Source organism: Hippocampus guttulatus, chromosome 22 (assembly GCF_054856545.1).
Source record: "Hippocampus guttulatus isolate MCC_2025c chromosome 22, RoL_Hgut_1.0, whole genome shotgun sequence".
Classification (NCBI taxonomy): Eukaryota; Metazoa; Chordata; class Actinopteri; order Syngnathiformes; family Syngnathidae; genus Hippocampus; species Hippocampus guttulatus.
This window is the reverse complement of record NC_141282.1, coordinates 809,316-832,636: the sequence shown is the minus strand read 5'-3', so window position 1 is coordinate 832,636 and position 23,321 is coordinate 809,316. Positions and strand designations below refer to the sequence as shown.

General features: G+C 45.2%; 1 protein-coding gene across 1 annotated transcript in view; it reads left to right on the top strand.

Moving 5' to 3' along the window:
- Positions 1-23,015, top strand: part of LOC147185910 (uncharacterized) — a 36,219-nt gene extending 13,204 nt beyond the window's left edge. Inside the window, exons 3-4 of the mRNA XM_086102968.1 lie at positions 16,384-16,560; positions 21,113-23,015. Coding sequence (XP_085959094.1) covers positions 16,384-16,560; positions 21,113-22,488 — 1,553 coding nt within the window. The 3' untranslated portion in view covers positions 22,489-23,015. The remainder of the gene's footprint in view (positions 1-16,383; positions 16,561-21,112) is intronic.
- The last annotated feature ends 306 nt before the right edge of the window (positions 23,016-23,321 follow it).

Genomic DNA, 23,321 nt, shown 5'->3' with positions numbered 1-23,321 from the left:
CGGCTGCGCTGTACGGAGCATGGAAACGCCGCCGGAGGAGGGGGAAGTGAGCCGGCGTGCTCGTCAAGCTCCGGCAGCGCGGATTTCGAACCCCGCTCCCATCGATCCATCTTGCTAATCTACGATCTCTGCCAAACAAGATGGATGAACTTCTTCTCCTCACAAAGACCAACAAAACCTTTGCACGTTCTGCTGCGCTCTGCTTCACTGAAACCTGGCTCAGTGACCGCCACCCGGATTCCGCGCTACATCTACCCGGCTTCCGCCTTCTCCGAGCCGACCGCGACACGGAGCTATCAGGGAAATCGAAAGGTGGTGGGATTTGCTTCTATATCAACGAAGAATGGTGCACTGATGTCACGAAGCTCGACGCACACTGCAGCCCAGACCTGGAGTCGCTGTCTTTAAACTGCAAGCCATTCTAATCGCCACGCGAGTTCACCTCCTTTTTACTAGTCGGTGTTTACATTGCGCCACAAGCTAACGCTAACACGGCGATACAAACGCTAGCCGAACAAGTAAACAAACTCGAACAAAAATACCCTGAGTCACCCCTGATCATTTTGGGCGATTTTAATAGAGCACATCTTAACCGTAAACTTCCCAGATATAAGCAGCACATCGACTGTTTCACCAGAGAAGGCAACATTCTAGACCACTGCTATACAACAATCAAAAATTCATACCGATCGGTCGCCCGTGCAGCATTGGGTCTTTCTGACCACAATTTAATCCACTTAATACCTACATACAGACAGAAACTCAAATGTGTTAAACCGGTTGTTAAGACTGAAAAAATGGACAGATGAAGCAAAGCTAGCTCTACAAGAATGCTTAGACTGCACTGATTGGGGCGTCTTTGAAACTTCAACGGGCACACTGGATGAATACACAGACACTGTAACATCATACATCAGTTTCTGTGAGGACATGTGTGTACCAACAAATTCCTTCCGCTCCTTCAACAATAACAAGCCATGGTTTACTCCAAACTCAGGCAACTCAGGAAAGAGAAAGAGGCCGCATTTAGAAGTGGAGATCGGGCACTGTACAAACACGCCCGAAACCAATTGACAAAGGAAATTAACATCGCTACGAGAAGCTATGCAGAGAGGCTAAAAAACCAGTTCTCTGCTAACGACTCTGCATCTGTATGGAAGGACCTGAAAGCAATCACTAACTATAGAATGCCATCCCCCCAAACAGTGAACAATAAGGGTCTTGCTAATGAACTAAACATGTTTTTCTGCCGATTTGAAAAGGACACCCCCATTTCCCACCCACACCCACCTCTACCAGAAACCACTCTACCTACCCACCCACCCTCTTTTTCTCCACTACAGATCCACGAACAGGACGTGAGACGGCTCTTCAAGCAGCAGAAGATCAAGAAAGCTGCGGGGCCCGACAAAGTGTCCCCCTCCTGCCTGAAAGTCTTCACGGCACTTCACGGTTTGGTTTGGGGCCGCCACAAAAAAGGACAAAATCCGACTTCAACGGACAGTTAGGACGGCGGAAAAATCGTTGGCACCGCCCTACCCACTCTTGAGGACTTGCACACTGCAAGAATCAAGACAAGGGCACGGAAAATCCTCCTGGATCCCCCGCACCCTGCCCACCACCTTTTCCAGCTACTCCCCTCAGGCAGACGCTACAGATCCATGCGCACCAAATCCAGTAGACACTTAAACAGCTTCTTCCCTCTAGCCATTAACTCCTTAAACAGTCACTGACGTAGTCACTCTTCTTGTACTACAAAATGGTACTACAAAACTACTGGTTAATCTAAAATGGTTCAATGATTTTGTTGTTTACGATGATACTAATGCAGCGTGTTATACCGGAGACAAATTCCTTATGTGTTCTACATACTTGTCCAATAAAGATGATTCTGATTCTGATTCAGCCGTCTCGTTACCTCTAGACGCATAATTTTCCCACGGGACGCACAGTTCCAAACAATGTGCGTTTTTGGGACGCAAGGAAATTTCTCAGTCAAAACAAACAAACACAAAAACTACGGCAAGCCCGAGGATTTCACAGTAACAATCGTTACCGGTAGCGTGTCGTTTCCGTGTTTTTCACGGTGCTGAAAAATAGTTTAATTATAAAAGTCACCGCACTTGAGTTGACTGTGTGATCCACGCGATTTCACTGCGCCTGTATGTGTGTTTGTGATGTGGTGTGGTGTGTGAGTGTGTTTCTTTGAATTTACTTTCGTTTTGTTTTGTTTTGTTTTCAGTGTTGGGGGGGGGGACACAACAGATGACGTTATGTCATATCTGTCAACTTTTCGGAGCGCCAACCTGTATAAGCTACCAAAGAAATCCTTATAAAGAGCAAAAAATACCAAAGCATTTTATATGTCAAAATAACGGCAGAAAAAAACCCACGAAATGTTCAATGATATTTATTGTAGATCTCCATAATACAATGTCAGGTTAATATCTAATCATCATTCTACATAGTGGCATTACTGTGTTTAGAGTTGTATTGCTGCGTTACTTTTTTCACCAACTCCAAATCATTTGGAGTTGGTGAAAAAAAACCCCGGAAATGTTCAGAATCCGTATGATTTGTGCGATATGGCCATATACGTAAGATTCACCACAAAATCCGTATGAACTATGGCTAAACCGTATGAGTTGACAGGTGTGTTATGTGCGCATGTGGGTTGTTATTTTAGTCCGCAAACTGAGGAATCGCGCGGGTGAAAGTTTGAGATGGTGGCGAAAAAAACTCACCAAGGTCTACTAATTACGATATTTAAGAAATGGAAATGCTTGTCTGATTTTTCGTATGAATCGTCCAAAGGGCGTATCACTAAACTCCCCTGTGACGTATGCACAGAACGCGAGAGCGAAATACGACGCGAGGCACGTTTACGAGGCAAATTGGTCATTAGATTTGTAGGCTGATCCCTGTGAAAAATATTATGAAACAGTATTGGTTATTCTATAATTTACTGGTTGTAGCATGGTAACTTTATGAATAAAACATTCGTCACAAGGTGTAGTAATGCTAATGTTAAATGTTGGTAGAACTAATGATGACGTGTGTTAAATTCTTTCGTCAAATTGATCGTAGATTACACATGCATCGTCTTGGGAAGAGGATGTCAAGCCACATCAATACTTACCTGTATTAGTGATTACCAGTCAATTAATCTTTGCAGTGTGATGTGAGATTGGAAAAAATACTCTGATGATGCCACACGAGTCCACCAGTTTTTGATCCATTTATTTTTTGGAATAAACCTGGAGTACACAGCTGCTGATGTAATGTTCTTTGCTAATGCATAGTTTTCAAACATTGACCCTTGAAACATTATACTTTTGAGTTTGGGAATTCTTGATTATCAATATCAGTCAAAATAGAAAAATGGGTTCCCATGATGAACGTTTACGGAACCCAACATTTGTTATCGTGGTTTCCCATTGGGTAATCCGACGGAACCGAAAAACGGTTACCATGAATTTTCGAAATCCTCAGGCCTGCTCCTGAATTATTTAAATTTTTGCAGCATTTGTTTATCATTGTATGTACTGTATATGTTGTTGTTTGCAACTTTTCTGTTGCTGGTCCCTCTCTCTGGAATGACCTCCCACTGAACATTCGGCAAGCCTCCTCGCTGCCCATCTTCAAAACCCTCCTCAAAACTCACTTGTATTCTTTGGCATTCGACTCAGCATGACTTAGATTTGTTCTTGGTTTTACTGTTTGGTGCTTTCTACCGCCTTTATTACCGATTTGTCTTACTGTTTATTGTGCATGTTAAATTGCTCCATGTACAGCACTTTGTATGCAGCAATGGCTGTTTGAAAGTGCTCTATAAATACTGTTGACTTGACTTGTTTGTGTTATTATCATATGCAATTGAATAAGTAGACCCTTTCAGAATTTGAAATTTGGGAGTCTCTCAATGCATAATGGGACTCATACTTTTCTGATCAGCGAGTCCCAGGGACTGGATCGCTGAACGGTAAACTGTAAAATTATCACTGAGAGATGACCGCTTTTTCTGCAGTCAGTGATTGACTTCTATGCAAAGTAATTTCTCAACTTGAGCTCTGTGCCATGTCATGCCTGTTGAGTGTTAATTTACTTCGTATTAAGAAACTACTGCACTGAAACATTCATTCATAAATGTATACCATATGATTTTTTTTTCTCAGTATAAATAACACGTACCCTGACTGTTCTACTCTTTGAATAAAAACACTTCATTCAAGCGTTAGGGAGTGCAAAGGGTTATGATAGAGGGGTGTTGCAAATCATGAAGACCTGCCAAGTGGTATGATAACATTGTTTTATACATGTCCTCGGCTAGGCCTCAGTTTCAAAATCAGTCCTTGGTCCTTGGCCTTGGCCTCGGAAAATTTCTCAAGTCCTTGGCCTTGGCCTCGGAGTCAAGTCCTTGGCCTTGGCCTTGGCCTCCGGTTGCCGGTCCTTGGACACAACACACAGCACGTTTTTATTGGCATTAATTTAAATGAATTTTAACGGGATAAAATTTTTTCTCGCGAGATTAACGCAGCACACGTCACAAGCGGATGTTACGTTGCTCTATAAATACACCAGAAACAAAACGACAAGCGCGCTGCAGAAGTCCACGCCCATGTCTGTTTTGCCAGCCACGTCAGCACAAGACACCGAAAACGGATACTTAGAGTTTATGAATGGAAAGTTTACTTTTAAAAAGTTGCCAGATTGCTCCACTGACAAGACCAAAGTTATCTGTTCTTCTCTCTCTCTGTATCATACAGGTATACGATGTATGCCACTGACGCGATTGTTACTTGTTTGGAACTATTTTGTGTGGAAGGTTACAGCGTTCCGTGTCCATATAAATAGAGCGGGTGGAGCTTCTCTGTGTTCGTCTGACGGTGACAGTGCGCTGCTGTGGTCGCAACCTAGCGAAAATAAAACGTCTCCAGTGTTGTCATCGCACCAAGTGTAGTCATCCGAAATGAGGTCTACACAAAAACCGTAGAGAGACTTCCGCGCAAGAAGGACCAACACAATCAACATAGCCTGACTGTGTGAGGGGGAGTGAAAATGGTTTGCCCCAGCAGCTCGGGGGAAGTGTGTGCGCTTCTTTGTACGGCCGGCAGTTTAATACAGCGGCACATAACGAACACTGCTGTCCGGTGTCTCGTTATTCTCCAACAAACATACAGAAACAGACTGCTGTGTTCAATGCAAACTTGAGAAAAACGAAGTATGCAACCATGGTTTAAATCCACTACAGGCTGAGTACTAGTTTACCTTAGATGTGCACTTTATAATGTTATATTGTTCTGTTTTGATTTCATAAAAAAAGCTGTTAAAGCAGCTGTCGTGTGACAAAATATTTTTTTCACTGTTGTTGATGGACAGTAATATTGTGAGAGAGATATGTGTGAATAAGTGCTCCAAATGAAAAATGTTCATGTCAAATTGAAAATCGAAATTGTTATTTCAGTAAATATTTGCATTTGGCACATAGAAAACTGCTTCATGATTCCAAGTTGATGAGAGCATTGAAATGGGGAAAAATAGGACAAAAAATGTAAAAGGAAATTCAGAAACGAGGAAAAATGTGTGAGTAATCACGATTAATTTTTTAGTTCATTTGAGTTAATTATGACAGTTGCATTTTTAATTAGATTAAATATTTTAATCGTTAGGCGGCCCGGTAGTCCAGTGGTTAGCACGTCGACTTCACAGTGCAGAGGTACCGGGTTCAATTCCAGCTCCGGCCTCCCTGTGTGGGGTTTGCATGTTCTCCCCAGGCCTGCGTGGGTTTTCTCCGGGTACTCCGGTTTCCTCCCACATTCCAAAAAAACATGCATGGCAGGCTGATTGAGCGCTCTAAATTGTCCCTAGGTGTGAATGTGAGCGTGGATGGTTGTTCGTCTCTGTGTGCCCTGCGATTGGCTGGCAACCGATTCAGGGTGTCCCCCGCCTACTGCCCGAAGACAGCTGGGATAGGCTCCAGCACCCCCCGCGACCCTAGTGAGGATCAAGCGGTTCGGAAAATGGATGGATGGATGGATTTTAATCGTTTGACAGCTCAAATCTAAATTTCCTCGTTTCACCCCCCCTCGGGTGGTGTGCGTCCCTCATTCAGCTCGGGTCCTCTACCAGAGGCCAGGAAGCTTGAGGGTTCTGCGCAGTATCCTTGCTGTTCCCAGCACTGCACATTTCTGGACTGAGATGTCCGATGTTGTTCCCGGGATCTGTTGCAACCACTCATCTAGTTTGGGGGTCACTGCTCCGAGTGCTCCGACCACCACAGGCACGACTGTCACATTTACCTTCCAGGCTCTCTCCAGCTCCTCTCTGAGCCCTTGGTATTTCTCGAGTTTCTCGTGTTCCTTCTTTCTGATGTTTCCATCACTTGGTTACCATAACAGTGGCAGACATACAGAAAAGAGTCTCAGGTATGAAGAACTGGACAGCACCAGGCCCAGACATGGTCCACACCTACTGGCTAAAGAAACTCACAGCACTCCATGAGCGCCTAGCAGCACAAATGATCCAGCTGCTGAGGGATGGGACTCACCCAGGATGGCTAACCGAAGGGCGAACGATCCTGATCATGAAGGATCCCTCAAAGGGTGCAGTCCCATCCAACTATCGGCCAATAACCTTTCTCTCCACAACATGGAAGCTCATGTCAGGCATCATTGCGGCTAAGATAAGTGGACACATGGATCAATACATGAGCGAAGCACAGAAGGGCATTGGTAGAGATACCAGAGGAGCCAAACATCAGCTCCTGGTTGACAGAACAGTCGCACAAGACTGCAGGTCCCGACATACCAACCTGTGCACAGCCTGGATTGATTACAAGAAAGCCTATGACTCGATGCCACATACATGAATCACTGAATGCTCGGCGTTGTATCAGGTGAACAGGACTCTAAGAGCCTTCGTTGCGAACTCGATGAGGATATGGAAAACCACACTTGAAGCCAATGGCAAGCCACTTACCCAAGTGTCCATCAAATGTGGCATATACCAAGGTGATGCACTCTCCCCACTGCTGTTCTGCATGGGACTGAACCCCCTAAGCCAAGTAACCACCAAGACAGGCTATGGAAACCGCCTCAGAAATGGAGCTACGGTCAGTCACCTCCTCTACATAGATGACATAAAGCTGTATGCTAAGAGCAAAAGGGACATAGACTCCCTGATCCACACAACCAGGATCTACGGCAGCGACATAGGGATGTCATTCGGGCTTGAGAAATGTAGTCGGATGGTGACTAAGAGAGGAAAGGTAGTCCGCACTGAAGGGGTCTCACTCCCTGAAGGAACAATAGCAGACATTGAGGACAGCTACAAGTACCTCGGTATACCACAAGCCAATGGCAACCTCGAACTGGCAACAAGGAAAGCGGCTACGGCCAAATACCTCCAGCGAGTGAGGCAAGTCCTAAGAAGCCAGCTCAATGGCAAAAATAAGACCCGGGCAATAAACAGCTATGCCCTGCCAGTGATCAGATACCCTGCAGGAATAATAAGGTGGCCAAAGGAAGAGATTCAGACCATGGACGTTAAGACCCAAAAGCTCCTAACCATGCATGGAGGGTTCCATCCCAAATCCAGCACCCTGAGACTGTATGCAAGCCGAAAGGAAGGAGGCTGGGCACTAGTGAGTGTGAGAGCCACTGTCCAGGATGAAACATCCAAGCTCCATGAATCCATCAAGTAGGAGGCTCCAAATGGATGACGTACTCAGAAATGTCTCAGACAAAGGGGAACAGAGGATGAGGTGCTGGAAGAGGGACCATCATGGGAGGACAAGCCGCGACACGGTATGTACCACCGGACCATAACTGAAGTGGCTGATCTCAAGACGTCCTATCAGTGGCTAGAGAGGGCTGGGCTGAAGGACAGCACAGAGGCACTCATCCTGGCTGCTCAGGAGCAGGCCCTGAGCACCAGAGCCAATTAGGCCCAGACAAGACCCAAGGTGTCGGTTGTGCAAAGAGGCACCTGAGAAGATCCAACACATAACTGCAGTGTGTCAGATGCTGGCAGGGAAAGCCGACATGGAATGCCATAACCAGGTGGCTGGCATAGTCTACCGAAACATCTGTGCGGAGTATGGACTGGAAACCCCAAGGTCAAAATGGGAAACAGCTCCGAAGGTGGTGGAGAATGACAGAGCGAAGATCCTGTGGGACTTCCAGATCCAGACTGACAAGATGTTAATGGCGAACCAACCAGATATGGTGATCATAGATAAAGGGCAGAGGAAAGCCGTTGAAGTGGATGTAGCGGTCCCAAGTGATGGAAACATCAGAAAGAAGGAACACGAGAAACTCGAGAAATACCAAGGGGTCAGAGAGGAGCTGGAGAGAACCTGGAAGGTAAAGGTGAAAGTCGTGCCTGTGGTGGTCGGAGCACTCGGGGCAGTGACCCCCAAACTACATGAGTGGTTGCAATAGATCCCGGGAACAGCATCAGACATCTCAGTCCAGAAATGTGCAGTGCTGGGAACAGCAAGGATACGGCGCAGAACACTCAAGCTTCCTAGCCTCTGGTAGAGGATCCGAGCTGAATGAGGGACGGACACCACCCGAGGGGTGAGATGAGGATTTTTAATATATACTGTGTATATATATATATATATATATATATATGTGTACAGTAAACATTCTCTCGTATGGACTCGTTTTTGCGCTCTCCAATCTGTCCTGATAACAGAAATTCCTCATTTGGGAAATGGATGCATTCTTTGGTTTATGACAATGTTTGCCTGCGTGTCATACAGTTTTCTTACTAGTTGCAAGTAACTGTCCCGTTGATCACCGCTGTGGACCAGACATTATCAGACATCTTTCTGCTTGGCTCTCGACGAAGGCGGACACTTCTGCTCTGCTCCCTCCCCCCTCCCCCCACCTTTTTTTTTTCCCCTGCTCGCCACTTAGTCTTTTTGTGCTGTCTTTTGTCCAACTTTTTCCCTAGCCTCCTACCGTGTTTTCATCCGAAGAACTAACCATGGAATTAGTTGGCTGGTCTCTCGATGTAATTGACAATTTTTTTTCGACGGAAAGAGCAGGCAGTGGGGAGCCTGCTTGCCCTCCGGGGACACTTGCTGCCGGATACGCCCTGGATCCATGGAGAAAGTGGAGACCGGATAGCCTGACAGTACTGTCCGTGGAGGACGTGGAAGACATCTACATTATTGGCCTTTTGATAACAGGTATGCTGCTGTTTGGTGTTGGCAGCTTGCTGTTCTGTCGCAAAATTCAACTGACGGGAGCAGCTCTATTGGAAGTGAAGAAGCTGCCGGTCACTCTGGATGGCTTGGCGCGAATGTCCAACACTCAGACTCAAGCGGTGACTGAGCTCAACCGCAATATTGTTGCGGTTTGGAGCGACTCCGCGCGATCGATAATACCATGGAGACGTTGGAATTTTCGCTTCGAAAAGGAATTGAGGATTGGCTGATCGGCGCCAGTGAGAGATACTGGCTGGCAGAGGCTGTCTGGAATTGTTGGCGGCCGTCTCTCCAAAACAAACAACGCTATCTGGCCTTTCCCCTGGATGGAAATACGCATGGAGTCTAGGGCCCCCCACCACCAACCCCCCTCCTTCTCGGCCATGGACTGATAAGCCGGGACTGTCTTCATGATGAGCAGACCTCGACGAAGCAGCTATGACCTGCACACGCATACACATACATAACTGGACAACCACACGCGCATACACATATCACCGTCTTCATCGCTCCGATTCTTTTTCCCCCGTGACGTGGGTCAACATGCAGAGCGCTCGTGTGAATCCGTGCAGCTGGTCATTTCGGCCGGGTCACGGTTACCCTACCCTACTCCCCCTCCCCCCCTTCCCATTCATCCCCCCCTTATACATGTTATGTCTTGTGACTTGTTGTAACTGTCTAATGCTTATTCATGTGCTAGGGTCTTTTTTATCCTGGACTTAAATTATCCTCGGAAGAGGATAGTTCGAGCGTGGGGTTTTTTTCCCTCTCCCTACCCAGCGTTTCTCCTTTCTGAATTCTGATTGTAATTTCCCCATTGCGGGACAAATAAAGGATATCTTATCTTATCTTATCTTAAGTACCAAGAACTAAACTGAGGCTCAGAGGGGATCGAGCCTTTTCTGTTGCTGGTCCCTCTCTCTGGAACGACCTCCCACTGAACATTCGGCAAGTCTCCTCGCTGACCATCTTTAAAACCCGCCTCAAAACTCACTTGTATTCTTTAGCAATATACTCAACATGACTTAGATTTGTTCTTGGTTTTGCTGTTCGGTGCTTTCTACCATCTTTACGGATTTGCTTTACTGTTGTATGTTAATTGCTCCATGTACAGCACTTTGAATAGCACTTTGTATGCAGCGATGGCTGTTTGAAAGTGCTCTATAAATACAGTTGAGCTGAGTTGAGTTTCGTAGATTTGCCTCTTTCCGACTCCAAGTGTCTCCTGGATGCTTTTTACTTTGTGTCCAGTCTCGCTCAAACGGATGCATTTCACTCGCTCCGCTGCAGTCATTACAGTTCTTCTATGTTTCGATGCCATGATCTACAGGACGCAAGTGAATAAAGTTAAAATCTTTCGCAATTACAGTAAAACGCACGCAAATATAAACTCACTTACACCAGAATCAGAATCATCTTTATTGGCCAAGTATGTAGAACACACAAGGAATTTGTCTCCGGTATAACACGCTGCATTAGTATCATCGTAAACAAGGACATGACAAATCGGTATGCAAGGACATTTCGTAATGTAAGTGAACCGTAGTGCGGTGGTACCACCCAGTGACAACTGTGAGACAATGTGCAAAGTATCAAGCAGAGCTAAAGTGAACAGTGCTAGAATACAATACGATGACAGTTTGTACAGTTGGTGCAGAAAATCATTGAACCATTTTATAGTGACCAGTAGCAGTATTTGTAGTACAAGAAGAGTGACTATGTCAGTGACTGTTTAGGGAGTTAATGGCTAGAGGGAAAAAGCTGTTTAAGTGTCTGCTGGATTTGGCGCGCATGGATCTGTAGCGCCTGCCTGAGGGGAGTAGCTGGAAAAGGTGGTGGGCAGGGTGCGGGGGATCCAGGAGGATTTTCCGTGCCCTTGTTTTGATTCTTGCAGTGTGCAAGTCCTCAAGAGTGGGTAGGGCGGTGCCATTGATTTTTTTCCGCCGTCCTAACTGTCCGTTGAAGTCGGATTTTGTCCTTTTTTGTGGCGGCCCCAAACCAAACCGTGATGGAAGAACACAGGATTGATTCGATGACTGCCTTGTAGAACTGTCGTAGCACCTCCTGTGGCAGGCCATGCTTCCTCAGCAGCCTCAGGAAGTACATCCTCTGCTGGGCCCTTTTCAGGATGGAGATGGTATTGACTTCCCACTTCATGTCCTGGGAGACTGTGATTCCCAGGAACTTGAAGGTCTCGACGGTTGACACAGGGCAGTTGGATAGTGTGAGGGGCAACTGTAGAGAAGAATGTTTCCTGAAGTCCACGATCATCTCTACAGTCTTGAGCGTGTTCAGCCCGAGGTTGTGTCGGCTGCACCAGAGCTCCAGCTGCATCACCTGTTGGCGGTACGCAGACTCGTCGCCGTCTTTGATGAGACCGATGACCATGGTGTCGTCTGCGAACTTTATGAGTTTGACAGCTGGATTTGTTGAGGTGCAATCGTTTGTGTAGAGGGAGAAGAGCAGTGGAGAGAGGACACACCCCTGGGGGGCTCCAGTGCTGGTGGTGCGTGTTGATGATGTTGTTGCTCCCAGTCTCACCTGTTGTGTCCGTCCCGGCAGGAAGCTGAGCATCCACTGGCAGATCGTAGGGGACACACCGAGGTGGAGAAGTTTGGGGGTGAGGAGTTCCGGGATGATGGTGTTGAATGCAGAGCTGAAATCCACAAACAGAATTCTTGCGTAGGTCCCTGTGCTGTTGAGGTGCTCGAGGATGTAGTGCAGACCTACGTTGACTGCGTCTTCCACAGACCTGTTTGCCCGGTAGGCAAACTGGAGAGGGTCCAGCAGGGGTCCGGTGACGTTCTTTAGGTGGTTCAGCACAAGCCGTTCTAAGGACTTCATGACCACAGACGTCAGGGCGACAGGCCTATAGTTGTTCAGTTCCGATGTTGCCGATTTCTTGGGAACTGGGATGATGGTAGACTGTTTGAAGCAGGATGGGACCTCACACAGCTCCAGGGATCTGTTGAAGATTTGTGTGAAGACCGGAGCCAGCTGGTCAGCGCAGACTTTCAGGCAGGAGGGGGACACTTTGTCGGGCCCCGCAGCTTTCTTGATCTTCTGCTGCTTGAAGAGCCGTCTCACGTCCTGTTCGTGGATCTGTAGTGGAGAAAAAGAGGGTGGGTGGGTAGGTAGAGTGGTTTCTGGTAGAGGTGGGTGTGGGTGGGAAATGGGGGTGTCCTTTTCAAATCGGCAGAAAAACATGTTTAGTTCATTAGCAAGACCCTTATTGTTCACTGTTTGGGGGGATGGCATTCTATAGTTAGTGATTGCTTTCAGGTCCTTCCATACAGATGCAGAGTCGTTAGCAGAGAACTGGTTTTTTAGCCTCTCTGCATAGCTTCTCGTAGCGATGTTAATTTCCTTTGTCAATTGGTTTCGGGCGTGTTTGTACAGTGCCCGATCTCCACTTCTAAATGCGGCCTCTTTCTCTTTTCTGAGTTGCCTGAGTTTGGGAGTAAACCATGGCTTGCTATTGTTGAAGGAGCGGAAGGACTTCGTTGGTACACACATGTCCTCACAGAAACTGATGTATGATGTTAGAGTGTCTGTGTATTCATCCAGTGTGCCCGTTGAAGTTTCAAAGACGCCCCAATCAGTGCAGTCTAAGCATTCTTGTAGAGCTAGCTTTGCTTCATCTGTCCATTTTTTCACAGTCTTAACAACCGGTTTAGCACATTTGAGTTTCTGTCTGTATGTAGGTATTAAGTGGATTAAATTGTGGTCAGAAAGACCCAATGCTGCACGGGCGACCGATCGGTATGAATTTTTGATTGTTCTATAGCAGTGGTCTAGAATGTTGCCTTCTCTGGTGAAACAGTCGATGTGCTGCTTATATCTGGGAAGTTCACGGTTAAGATGTGCTCTACTGAAATCGCCCAAAATGATCAGGGGTGACTCTGGGTATTTTAGTTCGAGTTTGTTTACTTGTTCGGCTAGCGTTTGTATCGCCGTGTTAGCGTTATCTTGTGCCGCAATGTAAACACCGACTAGTAAAAAGGAGGTGAACTCACGTGGCGAGTAGAATGGCTTGCAGTTTAAAGACAGCGACTCCAGGTCCGGGCTGCAGTGTGCGTCGAGCTTCGTGACATCAGTGCACCATTCTTCGTTGATATAGAAGCAAATCCCACCACCTTTCGATTTCCCTGATAGCTCCGTGTCGCGGTCGGCTCGGAGAAGGCGGAAGCCGGGTAGATGTAGCGCGGAATCCGGGTGGCTGTCACTGAGCCAGGTTTCAGTGAAGCAGAGCGCAGCAGAACGTGCGAAGGTTTTGTTGGTCTTTGTAAGAAGAAGTTCATCCATCTTGTTTGGCAGAGATCGTAGATTAGCAAGATGGATCGATGGAAGCGGGGTTCGAAATCCGTGCTGCCGCAGCTTGACGAGCACGCCGGCTCACTTCCCCCTCCTCCGGCGGCGTTTCCATGCTCTGTACAGCGCAGCCGCTGCACTCGCGATTAGCTCCGAAAAACCTTGTGGATTTTCGTGTGCTGGTGAAAAAAGACCGAGCGTAGACTCCCCAATGTGCAGCAACTTTTCCCTCCTGTAAGTAAGCCGCTCAGGGTCGCCAAAAACTAACGAAAATGACAAAAACAGGGATAATATTAGGGAGCGTGTGACCGAGGCTGCCATACCTGTCGGCACCTGATGACGTCGTCATTTCAGATCTGATGATAGAAAAAGGCGAAGTGAAAACGTGTCTTCTGTCGTGTCTTTCCGTCGCATCGGGTGGGCGTTGCGTGTATTTAAGCTGGCCGCGGCCTTCCGTCTCCATCCGGGTTATGGCTCGTGGAGTAAGTTCCCCTTAACATGTACCGTATTTTCACGACCATTCGGCGCACCGTATGGTTGGGCGCAGTCTCATTAATGGGTGCTATTTCTGTATTTTACACATAGACAAAACGCACTGTATTATTGGGCGCAATTTTAAAGTGGTAAAACATACGCCAGCTTAAACATACGCCATGCATGCGCGCACGCTAAAAACACGTTAGCTTGAAGCATACGGTAGCATGCCAAGACATACAGATACAAGCTAAAAACACGTTTTTAAAAAGGCAACGGAAGCAAAACGGAGTTCCGTTGTATTTTATTTAGCCATCGTACAATGTACTCACGTTTTTCGATCAATCATCACCCAGAAATCCATCAAAGTCCTCATCCTCTGTATCAGAATTGAACAATTGTGCAAGTACCGGTAATCCATCAAAAACGCCGTGTTCCCTCTCGTTGTCAGTCACTCTCATTGCCATGTGGCTCCACAGAAATTATGCCGGCTTTGCCAAAAACTCGAACAGTCCAAGCAGCCACAATCCATTCGCAAATTGTGGCGTAACTCGCCCGGTGCTGCCTCTCACTCTTTGTAAAGTTGTGTTTGCCATCGATAATTCATTGTTCCCATGCCGTTCGCAACTTTACTTTGAACGCCCGGTTGATGCCGATGTCCAGCGGTTGGAGTTCTTTAGTCAAGCCTCCGGGAATAACGGCAAGCTCAGAGTTCATTTGCTTGACTTGGTTTTTCACCGCTGCTGTGAGATGGGCACGCATGCCAAAAGCATAACCGATGGCTTGAAGTTTGAACTGAGATTCATAGGCGTGTCTCTTTGTAGAATTTATTTTCGGGGGTTCTTAGAAACCAAAACCGAAGTGGTTTTGCAACAATGCGCATAGCCACACTCTATACAGGTGTTGGTACCTGCTTGGGGCGTCCCTTCAGCGTCCACTTACACGCCCACCCAAACTCATTGGCGGACTTCTTCCCCGCATGCCTGTCCTCACTCACGTCTGCCTTTTCTCTCTCTCTCTCTCTCCATATATGTATATATACACGCCCACCCTTCACTGATTGGCCGACTTCTTTGCCGCATGCCTGTCCACAGTCACTTCGGCCTTTTCTCTATATAAACAGCGTGTCGGCTGTCAGTCAGGTTTTGGAACTCAGCGCATACACAAGACGCTCCGCATCATAAGGAGTCCTGTCCATTTTGGAGAAAATTTAAGACTTTTAATGGCGCCTTATAGTCGTGAAAATACGGTAATATCGTAGTCAAAATGTTCATGCATAGGTTTTTATTCCGGGTGAAGGAAATTCCTTTCCATAGAATTCCAGGGATGGGAATGTTTACTGTACTTTTTGTCAAACACAAAATGTGTTTGTCTTGAAATGCTGGTGGCATTTTATTTATAAGACTCTTATTAACACGTTAAAGTGTGTGTGCATTGGCATTTGGTGATATGTATCTGTGTATGTTGTGGAGGGAGGAGAAGGGTCCTCCTTTTGTGTTTTAAATTTGATTTTTTTAATTGCACTTTTCAGTTGCACTTTTATGTTTGAAAAGTGCTATCCAAATTCACTTTGATTGATTGATCCGGCTCTTCGAATAGCCTTCGTTCTAAATCTAAACCATAATACTAAGATAAGATAACCTTTATTTGTCCCACACTGGGGAAATTTGCAGTCTGCAGCAGCAAAATTAGTGGGGGGAACAAAATGTTTCAGAAAAGAACTGTACACAGTTCAATATAAGTGTTATATAAAATATAGCATTAGCAATATATTTGTAAAATAAATGTAATAAATTAGCAATAGCATAGAAAACACTGCGTAAGGTGGGTGTGCTATTTACAGTGGTTACAGGTTTCCACGTATGTTTATTCAGCAGCCTGACAGCAGTCGGTAGGAATCAGCGGCGGTATCTCTCCTTCTTGCAGCGCGGTTGTAATAGTCTCTGGCTGAAGGAGCTACGCAGTGCTGTCAGGGCGGGCTGGAGGGTGTGGGAGGGACTGTCCATCATAGCTTTTAGCTTAGCGAGCATCCTCCTGTTGCCCACCTCCTCCAGAGTGTCCAGGGAGCAGCCCAGGACAGAACTGGCCCTCCTGACCAGTTCAGTTTCCTGAGTAGGAAACTGAACAGGTCAGGAGGCTCTGTCCCTTCCTAATCAGGGCGTTCGTGTTGGTCGACCATTCCAGTTTATTGTTTAGAAGAATACCCAGGTACTTGTAGGAGGTCACCCTCTCTATGTCCGTACCCTCAATGTTCATCAGTGCAGGTGAGGACTGGTTTCTGCAGAAATTCACAACCAACTTTTCCCGGTTTTTATCTAGAGGTGATTCTGCTGGCACCAGTCCACAAAGTCTGCACATGTTTGTCTTCTTGTGTCTTTCAGACATCAGCGAAGATGTTTGTCCTGAGCGGCTGGGTGCTGAGCCTTCTCACATTAAAGAGGAAGAGGAGAAAAAAGAGGTATCCTACTTGAAAGAGGAAGAGGAGCAGCAGGCCCATTGTATTAAAGAGGAGGAGCTCGAGTACCCTTGCACAAAAGCGGAGGTGAAGGAGCCTAGAGGTAAGATCTAAAGCCTGAGCCCGACTCGAATTTAGGGCCTAAAATGTCCGTCATTGCTTCAGGTCGGGTCGGGCCGGGCTTCTCTCTCGCTGACTTTTTTAAAAATAAATATCACTGTGATGTTGCTTCCCAAACAACACAGTGCGCTGAGGCATTTTGAGGTCGTGCAAATCAAGTTAATTGGTCGGGCTCGGGCCGGGTCGGGCTGGACCTTTTTCTTACCTCTAGATGAGCCCCCTGACATCATAGAAGAGGAGGAGGAGGTTATCTGCAAGGTGCCCTTTACTGGTGTCCTTCTGAAGAGTGCAAATGAGGCGGACAGAGAGGTGTCGAAAACCACCAGCAAGAACTAAAAAGCAGATGGCCTCTGAGCTCCACTATCAGATCGTGAAAACATGCGCGCGCGCACACACACACACACACACACACACACACTGATGAACAATTATAAAAAAAGACATGGCAAGGCACAGAGAACTAGTGATGGGCGTCATGGAGCGTGTTGACACAATGACACACTCTGTTGATAGTGTGTCGCTGACCACTGGCACCTGCTGGACTTTCAAAATCCCTGAAGGCAACTGTTGGGGGAAGAGTGGCCTCCTCTTCCCCATGTATTCGTTGAATTTCGGACGAGGTGAATGTTGGTTCTTCAAATAAAGGCTGGAATCCATGAACAGTTTCTTCAAAGCTTTTAATGACAGAATATTCCGGGGACCCGCGGTTACAGACAATGGCTGCGATGGTCACGAGTGCGAAGCAGGAAGAGAATCACATCATTTTTATATCATCAGAAGGGCGTTACCAGGACGCAAGGTGTGATATCATAACTTTCGTTTCTCCTAAAACGATTCTCAGCTATTTGCATGTTTCGCTTGAACTACCATATTTTCACGACTATAAGGCGCCATTAAAAGTCTTAAATTTTCTCCAAAATGGACAGGACGCCTTATAATGCGAAGCATCTATTTGAGCTGAGTTTCAAAGCATGACTGAGAGCGCTTCTGGCCGACAAGCTGTTTATATAGAGAACAGGCGGAGTGAGTGACGACAGGCATGCGGAAGTCCGCCAATGACTGAAGGGTGGGCGTGTAAGAGGACGCTAAAGGCACTTCCCTAGCAGGTACCAGTCGCCAATGAGTGAAGGGTGGGCGTGTAAGAGGACTCTAAAGGCACGCCCCTAGCAGGTACCAGTCGCCAATGAGTGAAGGCTGGGCGTGTAAGAGGACGCTAAAGGCACGCCCCTAGCAGGTACCCGTCGCCAATGAGTGAAGGGTGAGCGTATAAGAGGTGAAGAGAAAAACGTGAGTACATTGTAAAGTGGCAAAATAAAGTACAACCGAACTCAGTTTTGCTTCTGTTGCCTTTTTAAAAACGTATTTTTGGCGTGCATGCATGCATGCCGTATGTTTAAGCTGGCATATGTTTTACCATGCCTGGCTGCGCCCAACAATACAGTGTATTTTGTGTATGTGTCAAACACAGAAATAGCACCCGTTACTGAGACTGCGCCCAACAATATGGTGCGCCAAATGTTCGTGAAAATACGGTATGTCAGAATTTGTTATCCGCAGGACCGAATCGGGGAACAGTCCTGATCGACTCCCCTGACTCACGGGCCCGAACCCCCGTTTACGTCTCGCCCCCTCCTCGCGGTAACGCGGGACGGCTGGGGAGACGGGGGTTCTTTATTTCATGCGAGTCGATTACGAAAGAGATGCGGCTAGGTTCCTGACCGCTTTTGATTTCACGAAGCCAACCCGAATCCGCCTTCGCTTATTTGAACTCTAATAAGTAACCGACAATTAAAGGTCTTTCGATTTTTTTACTTCTGTAGCAAGTGGTACAGACCTAGTATTGATTTAACAATCCTACAGGATCGTTCTGATTTGTTTCGTTACACTGTAGTAAACTATTTTAATTAACTATTCATTTTTCGAGACGGATCACGCGGCCCGTTGTGAGCGAGCACACAACCTTTGATTAATCTACGAAGGTTGAATGGTGATATGAATTAAATCATAAAAACAACTGTGGCAGACGATATAATGAATTTTGACACATTTATTAAGATGACAATTATTGTGAAACATGCATTCATCAACCATTGTAACCGCAAGATGCGGAATACTATTGCGGAATACAAGAAAACCATTGTTTAAATGATATTTTTTGACTTAATATCAAATGAGAATTATGTAACAACAGTGATTATAATAAAAAATGATGATAAGAATATAAATCAATAAATGAAATAAGCACCTGTCTATCATCATTGAGGGAGTCAAGATTGATCAGGTCTTAAACGCCCCGTGATTTTACTTATTCATTTTTATCATAATATTTTAGTACCATTTGTATACTTCCTATTTTTACATAATCAGTACAACAATTTTGGGTAATAGACATTTAATACATACGGTTGGCTCGTTTCTTCCGACACGCAAGAGTAGTATATTGTTTATGTCTCCTTACAGACACAACGGCTAACTAAGGGCAGTTGGAATAAAACGGAGTGTTAGAGAAAAGCCACCCCAATACCTGTATTCAAGTTCTGCCAGTTGATTGTAATATTGTTGGTAATCCTATTTCCGTCTGGTCCCGGAAATTGTTTGTCCGGGGGATCAGGGCTTTGCCCTGATTCGTCCACCCGCGCGCCACCGGACTGCGGTTTTTATAGCCCTGAATAGGCTCCTGTGGTTATGTCAACCACTACAGCTGGTCCGGTTTCTGCAAATGATGTTTTTTCGGTTCACAGCTGTTTTTCCCTTCAAAGGGTGAGGCGGCTTCTTTCACTTTCTAGCTGATCAGAAATTTCCACTGCTGTGCAGTCAGGCGTCCTATCACACCCTCACAGCTCTTCTATTTGAATTCGATACTTTCCGGTTTATCTCTTTTTTTTCCCCATTTCGTTTATTTATTGAACATAAAACATATACAGTAATAATTTGACGGAAAGTAAGGTAAGTAAAACAGTAAGAAGGAAAGAGAAATCAGTCATCATTCAACAGTTATTTTGTTCAAGGGAGTAGGAAGAAGTAAAGTAATCTTTCGCGCTTTAACCCGTAATCTTCCCTCAAATCAATGATAGTCATCGTGCACATACTTGAATTAAAATCACATGTCAAAATCACATCAATGCATCTTAAAAAGGATATCATGTTTACACAATTCATATTGATTCATTATCTCCCATGCAATCAACAGGTTTTTGATCTTGTCTGGTTCTTCATCAGGAGGCACCATTTGGGAGTAAATAACGTTCTCTAGCAATAATGTTGACACCAAGCAGTTTCAAAGCGTTTATCACAGCACACAACTATTCTAAATTAAATGAATAATACCATGTTGTTATTTCATGACAACACTCAAAAAGAAGAAAGAAAAATAATCATCATAAAAAAACAGTTAACAGTAAATTCTGTAAAACTGTATGATCACATCTTATGTATTGCCATTTGTTAAACATTTGTTTAAGGCGTATTTTAAAGGCATTGACTTTGGGATGTTCGATTTAACCATATTTAATTTATATACCGTACTCTGTAAATGGACCTTTCGCGAGCTGGCGAGAGCTCAGTGGACAATTTGTTCTGATGTTATCTAGTGGTCAAATTGGATAATGCATCCTTAGGCTGAATTTGAGTCTAGTTTTTAGGTCAATGTCATATTTAACTATCAATCGTACCATCACTCCTACCATGAAATGGCGCGCCTTCCATCAACGACTGATCGCAGACAGACAGACTATGACGAAAGCATGACCTTACTCTGAACCTTGCAACATAACCACCACTTGAACCTTATGATGTGACCTTGACTTAAACTGTCTTAGCAACGAAAAATAATATTAACACCTTTTGCAGGCATAGACCAGACAACACTGTCAGTGCATCATTTGGCTTGATTGTGGTTTCCTGCTTGCAGCTGTGTTCCAACCAAAAGTAGAGGGCCTACAAGCAATTAGGGTTTTCGTGGAAGCCAGCATTAAGATGACTTCTAAAAAAATGTTGTGTAACATTAGAGCACCTGTCATCATGTTATATGAAAACAAATGTCTTTCAAAATCAAAAGCATTGGATTAAGAAGAAAGATTAAGAAATGAAAAGAAGACGAAAACATAAGATGATGGAACGGTCATCCAGAAACAGACAGGATGATGTCCATTACAGAAAGGATGTTATCCATTAGGAGTTACGCCCCGTTTCGCATATATGAGACTTGCATAGAGATGTTGCCTTTGCACATTTGTGCCTTGACCACAACAATTGCTTTTATCATACTTATGTCCTGAATGTTCAGTGAAGCCTCTTGCAAGAACTTCTCCATTTCCAACATTCTCTGTGTCTTGCCATGTCTTTTTTGATGTAGTTCATCAGGGTGTGCGCATGTGTGTGTGTGTGTTTGTGTGCGCGCACATGCAGCACGTGCTCATAGGTATCTTGGGATATGTGATATGTATCTGTATCTGTGTTGATTGGGCTCTTCTAATAACCGTCATTCTAAAGCTAAACCATAATTCCACACGTGTTTGTCTTCTTGTGTCTTTCAGACATCAGCAAAGATGTTTGTCCTGAGCGGCTGAATGCGGAGTCTTCTCACATTAAAGAGGAAGAGGAGAAAAAAGAGATCTCCCACTTAAAAGAGGAAGTGGAGCAGCAGGCCCAATATATTAAAGAGCAGGAGCTACAGCACCGTTGCACGAAAGTGGAGGTGGATGAGCCCCCTGACATCAAAGAAGAGGAGGAGGAGGAGGTTATCTACAAGGTGCCATTTACTGGTGTCCTTCAGAAGAGTATAAATGAGGCGGACAGAGAGGCTCCAAGCACCAGCTCTTGTCAACACATGACAACAAAAGGTGTTGGAAACCACCAGGAAGAATCAAAAGTAAATGGCATCTTAACTCCACGATCAGAAAGTGACAACATGTCATTAAATGCAGATGAGGATGAAGATGACTCTGAAGGTGATCTGACATGTAACACAGACAACAAACCCTGGAAATGTTCTCACTGTGGGAAAATGTATGCTTGTAAAAGTGCTTTGGAATTCCACATCAGAACACATACTGGTGCAAAACCGTTCACCTGTTCAAACTGTGGCCGGAAATTCTCTTGTAAGGCAAGCTTAAAAAGTCACAAAAGAACCCACTCTGGTGAGAAACCTTTTGCATGCACCGACTGCGGGCAAAGATTCTCTCAGAAGGGAATCTTAAAAATACACACAAGAACCCACACTGGTGAGAAACCGTTTACCTGCGCAGTTTGTGGCCAAAGATTCTCTTGTAAGGGATACTTAACACGTCACACAAGAACCCACACTGGTGAGAAACCTTTTGCTTGCACAGTTTGTGGGCAAAGATTTTCTGAGAAGAGACACTTAACAAGCCACGTAAGAACCCACACTGGTGAGAAACCTTTTGCCTGCGCAGTTTGTGGGCAAAGATTTTCTGAGAAGGGAAACTTAACATGTCACACAAGAATACACACTGGTGAGAAACCTTTTGCCTGCGCAGTTTGTGGCCAAACATTCTCTCAGAAGGGAAACTTAACATGTCACACAAGAACCCACACTGGTGAGAAACCTTTTTCTTGCATAGTTTGTAGCCAAAGATTTTCTGAGAATTCAAGCTTAAAAATACACTCAAGAATACACACTGGTGAGAAACCTTTTGCCTGCGCAGTTTGTGGCCAAAGATTCTCTCGTAAGGGAAGCTTAAAAATTCACACAAGAACCCACACTGGTGAGAAACCTTTTGCCTGCGCAGTTTGTGGCCAAAGTTTCTCTCGTAAGGGATACTTAAAAAAACACACAAGAACCCACACTGGTGAGAAACCTTTTGCCTGCGCAGTTTGTGGCCAAAGATTCTCATGGAAGCATCAGATTAAGAATCACAAGTGTGATGATGAGACAAGCAGTCATCATTGAAGTTTTCACTTCTCACCTGAGAAGGTTTCAGGTTTGCATGCGCCAAAGCTGGTTGTATTTTATCCACCTTCTTACTGGGATGCTGACGTTTTCCTTGATTGCATTGAAAAGTTTTTTATATTTTGGTTGTTGTAACGATTTAGAAAATTTAGCATTTTCATCAGGGTTATACTTTTGGAATCTTCATGAGAGTTAGTTTTCATATGGTTAGAGTTGTGGTTTTTAAATGTAGTTTGTTGTGAGTCTTCGTTTTTTTTCCTCCTCAAAATTCAACAGTCCTTGAATTGTAGAAAATATATTTTTTTCTTCAATTTTGCTACATGTGCTCATTTCTCCCCACCCACTTGCTGTCAATCACCTTTGGAGATGCTCAGAATTGAAAGGCCAGTTGGGAGTTTTTTTTCATGAGCAATGAACCAATATGAATCTAATCTGTGCACAACATGCTAATTTGTGCCTGTTTGATGTAAATGTTAGTGTCTCTATCCTGTATCATTTGGGCCATGAATAAAATATTACAAATGTCAGTGTCATTACTTTTTACATGTTATGCTTTTTGAAAAATAACATACAACTGAATATTCACTCACTTTGTGTCAGTTTGAACTTTCCTGGGTTCTGTTTAATTGTCTTTTGTCCGCACCGCTTCCTGGAAAACCCCTGGACTTCTTCTGATCCGGTCTGTGCCACAGTACACAGGAATGAAAATACCTCTGAGCTCAAGGTTCCTTAGCTTCTCTTTCAGAGGCCTCATCATGGTGCGCGGATCACTTTGCCTTGGTCATTGCCACAAGTTTCACACTTCCACTTCCATTTTGTATTCTCCAGCCTGT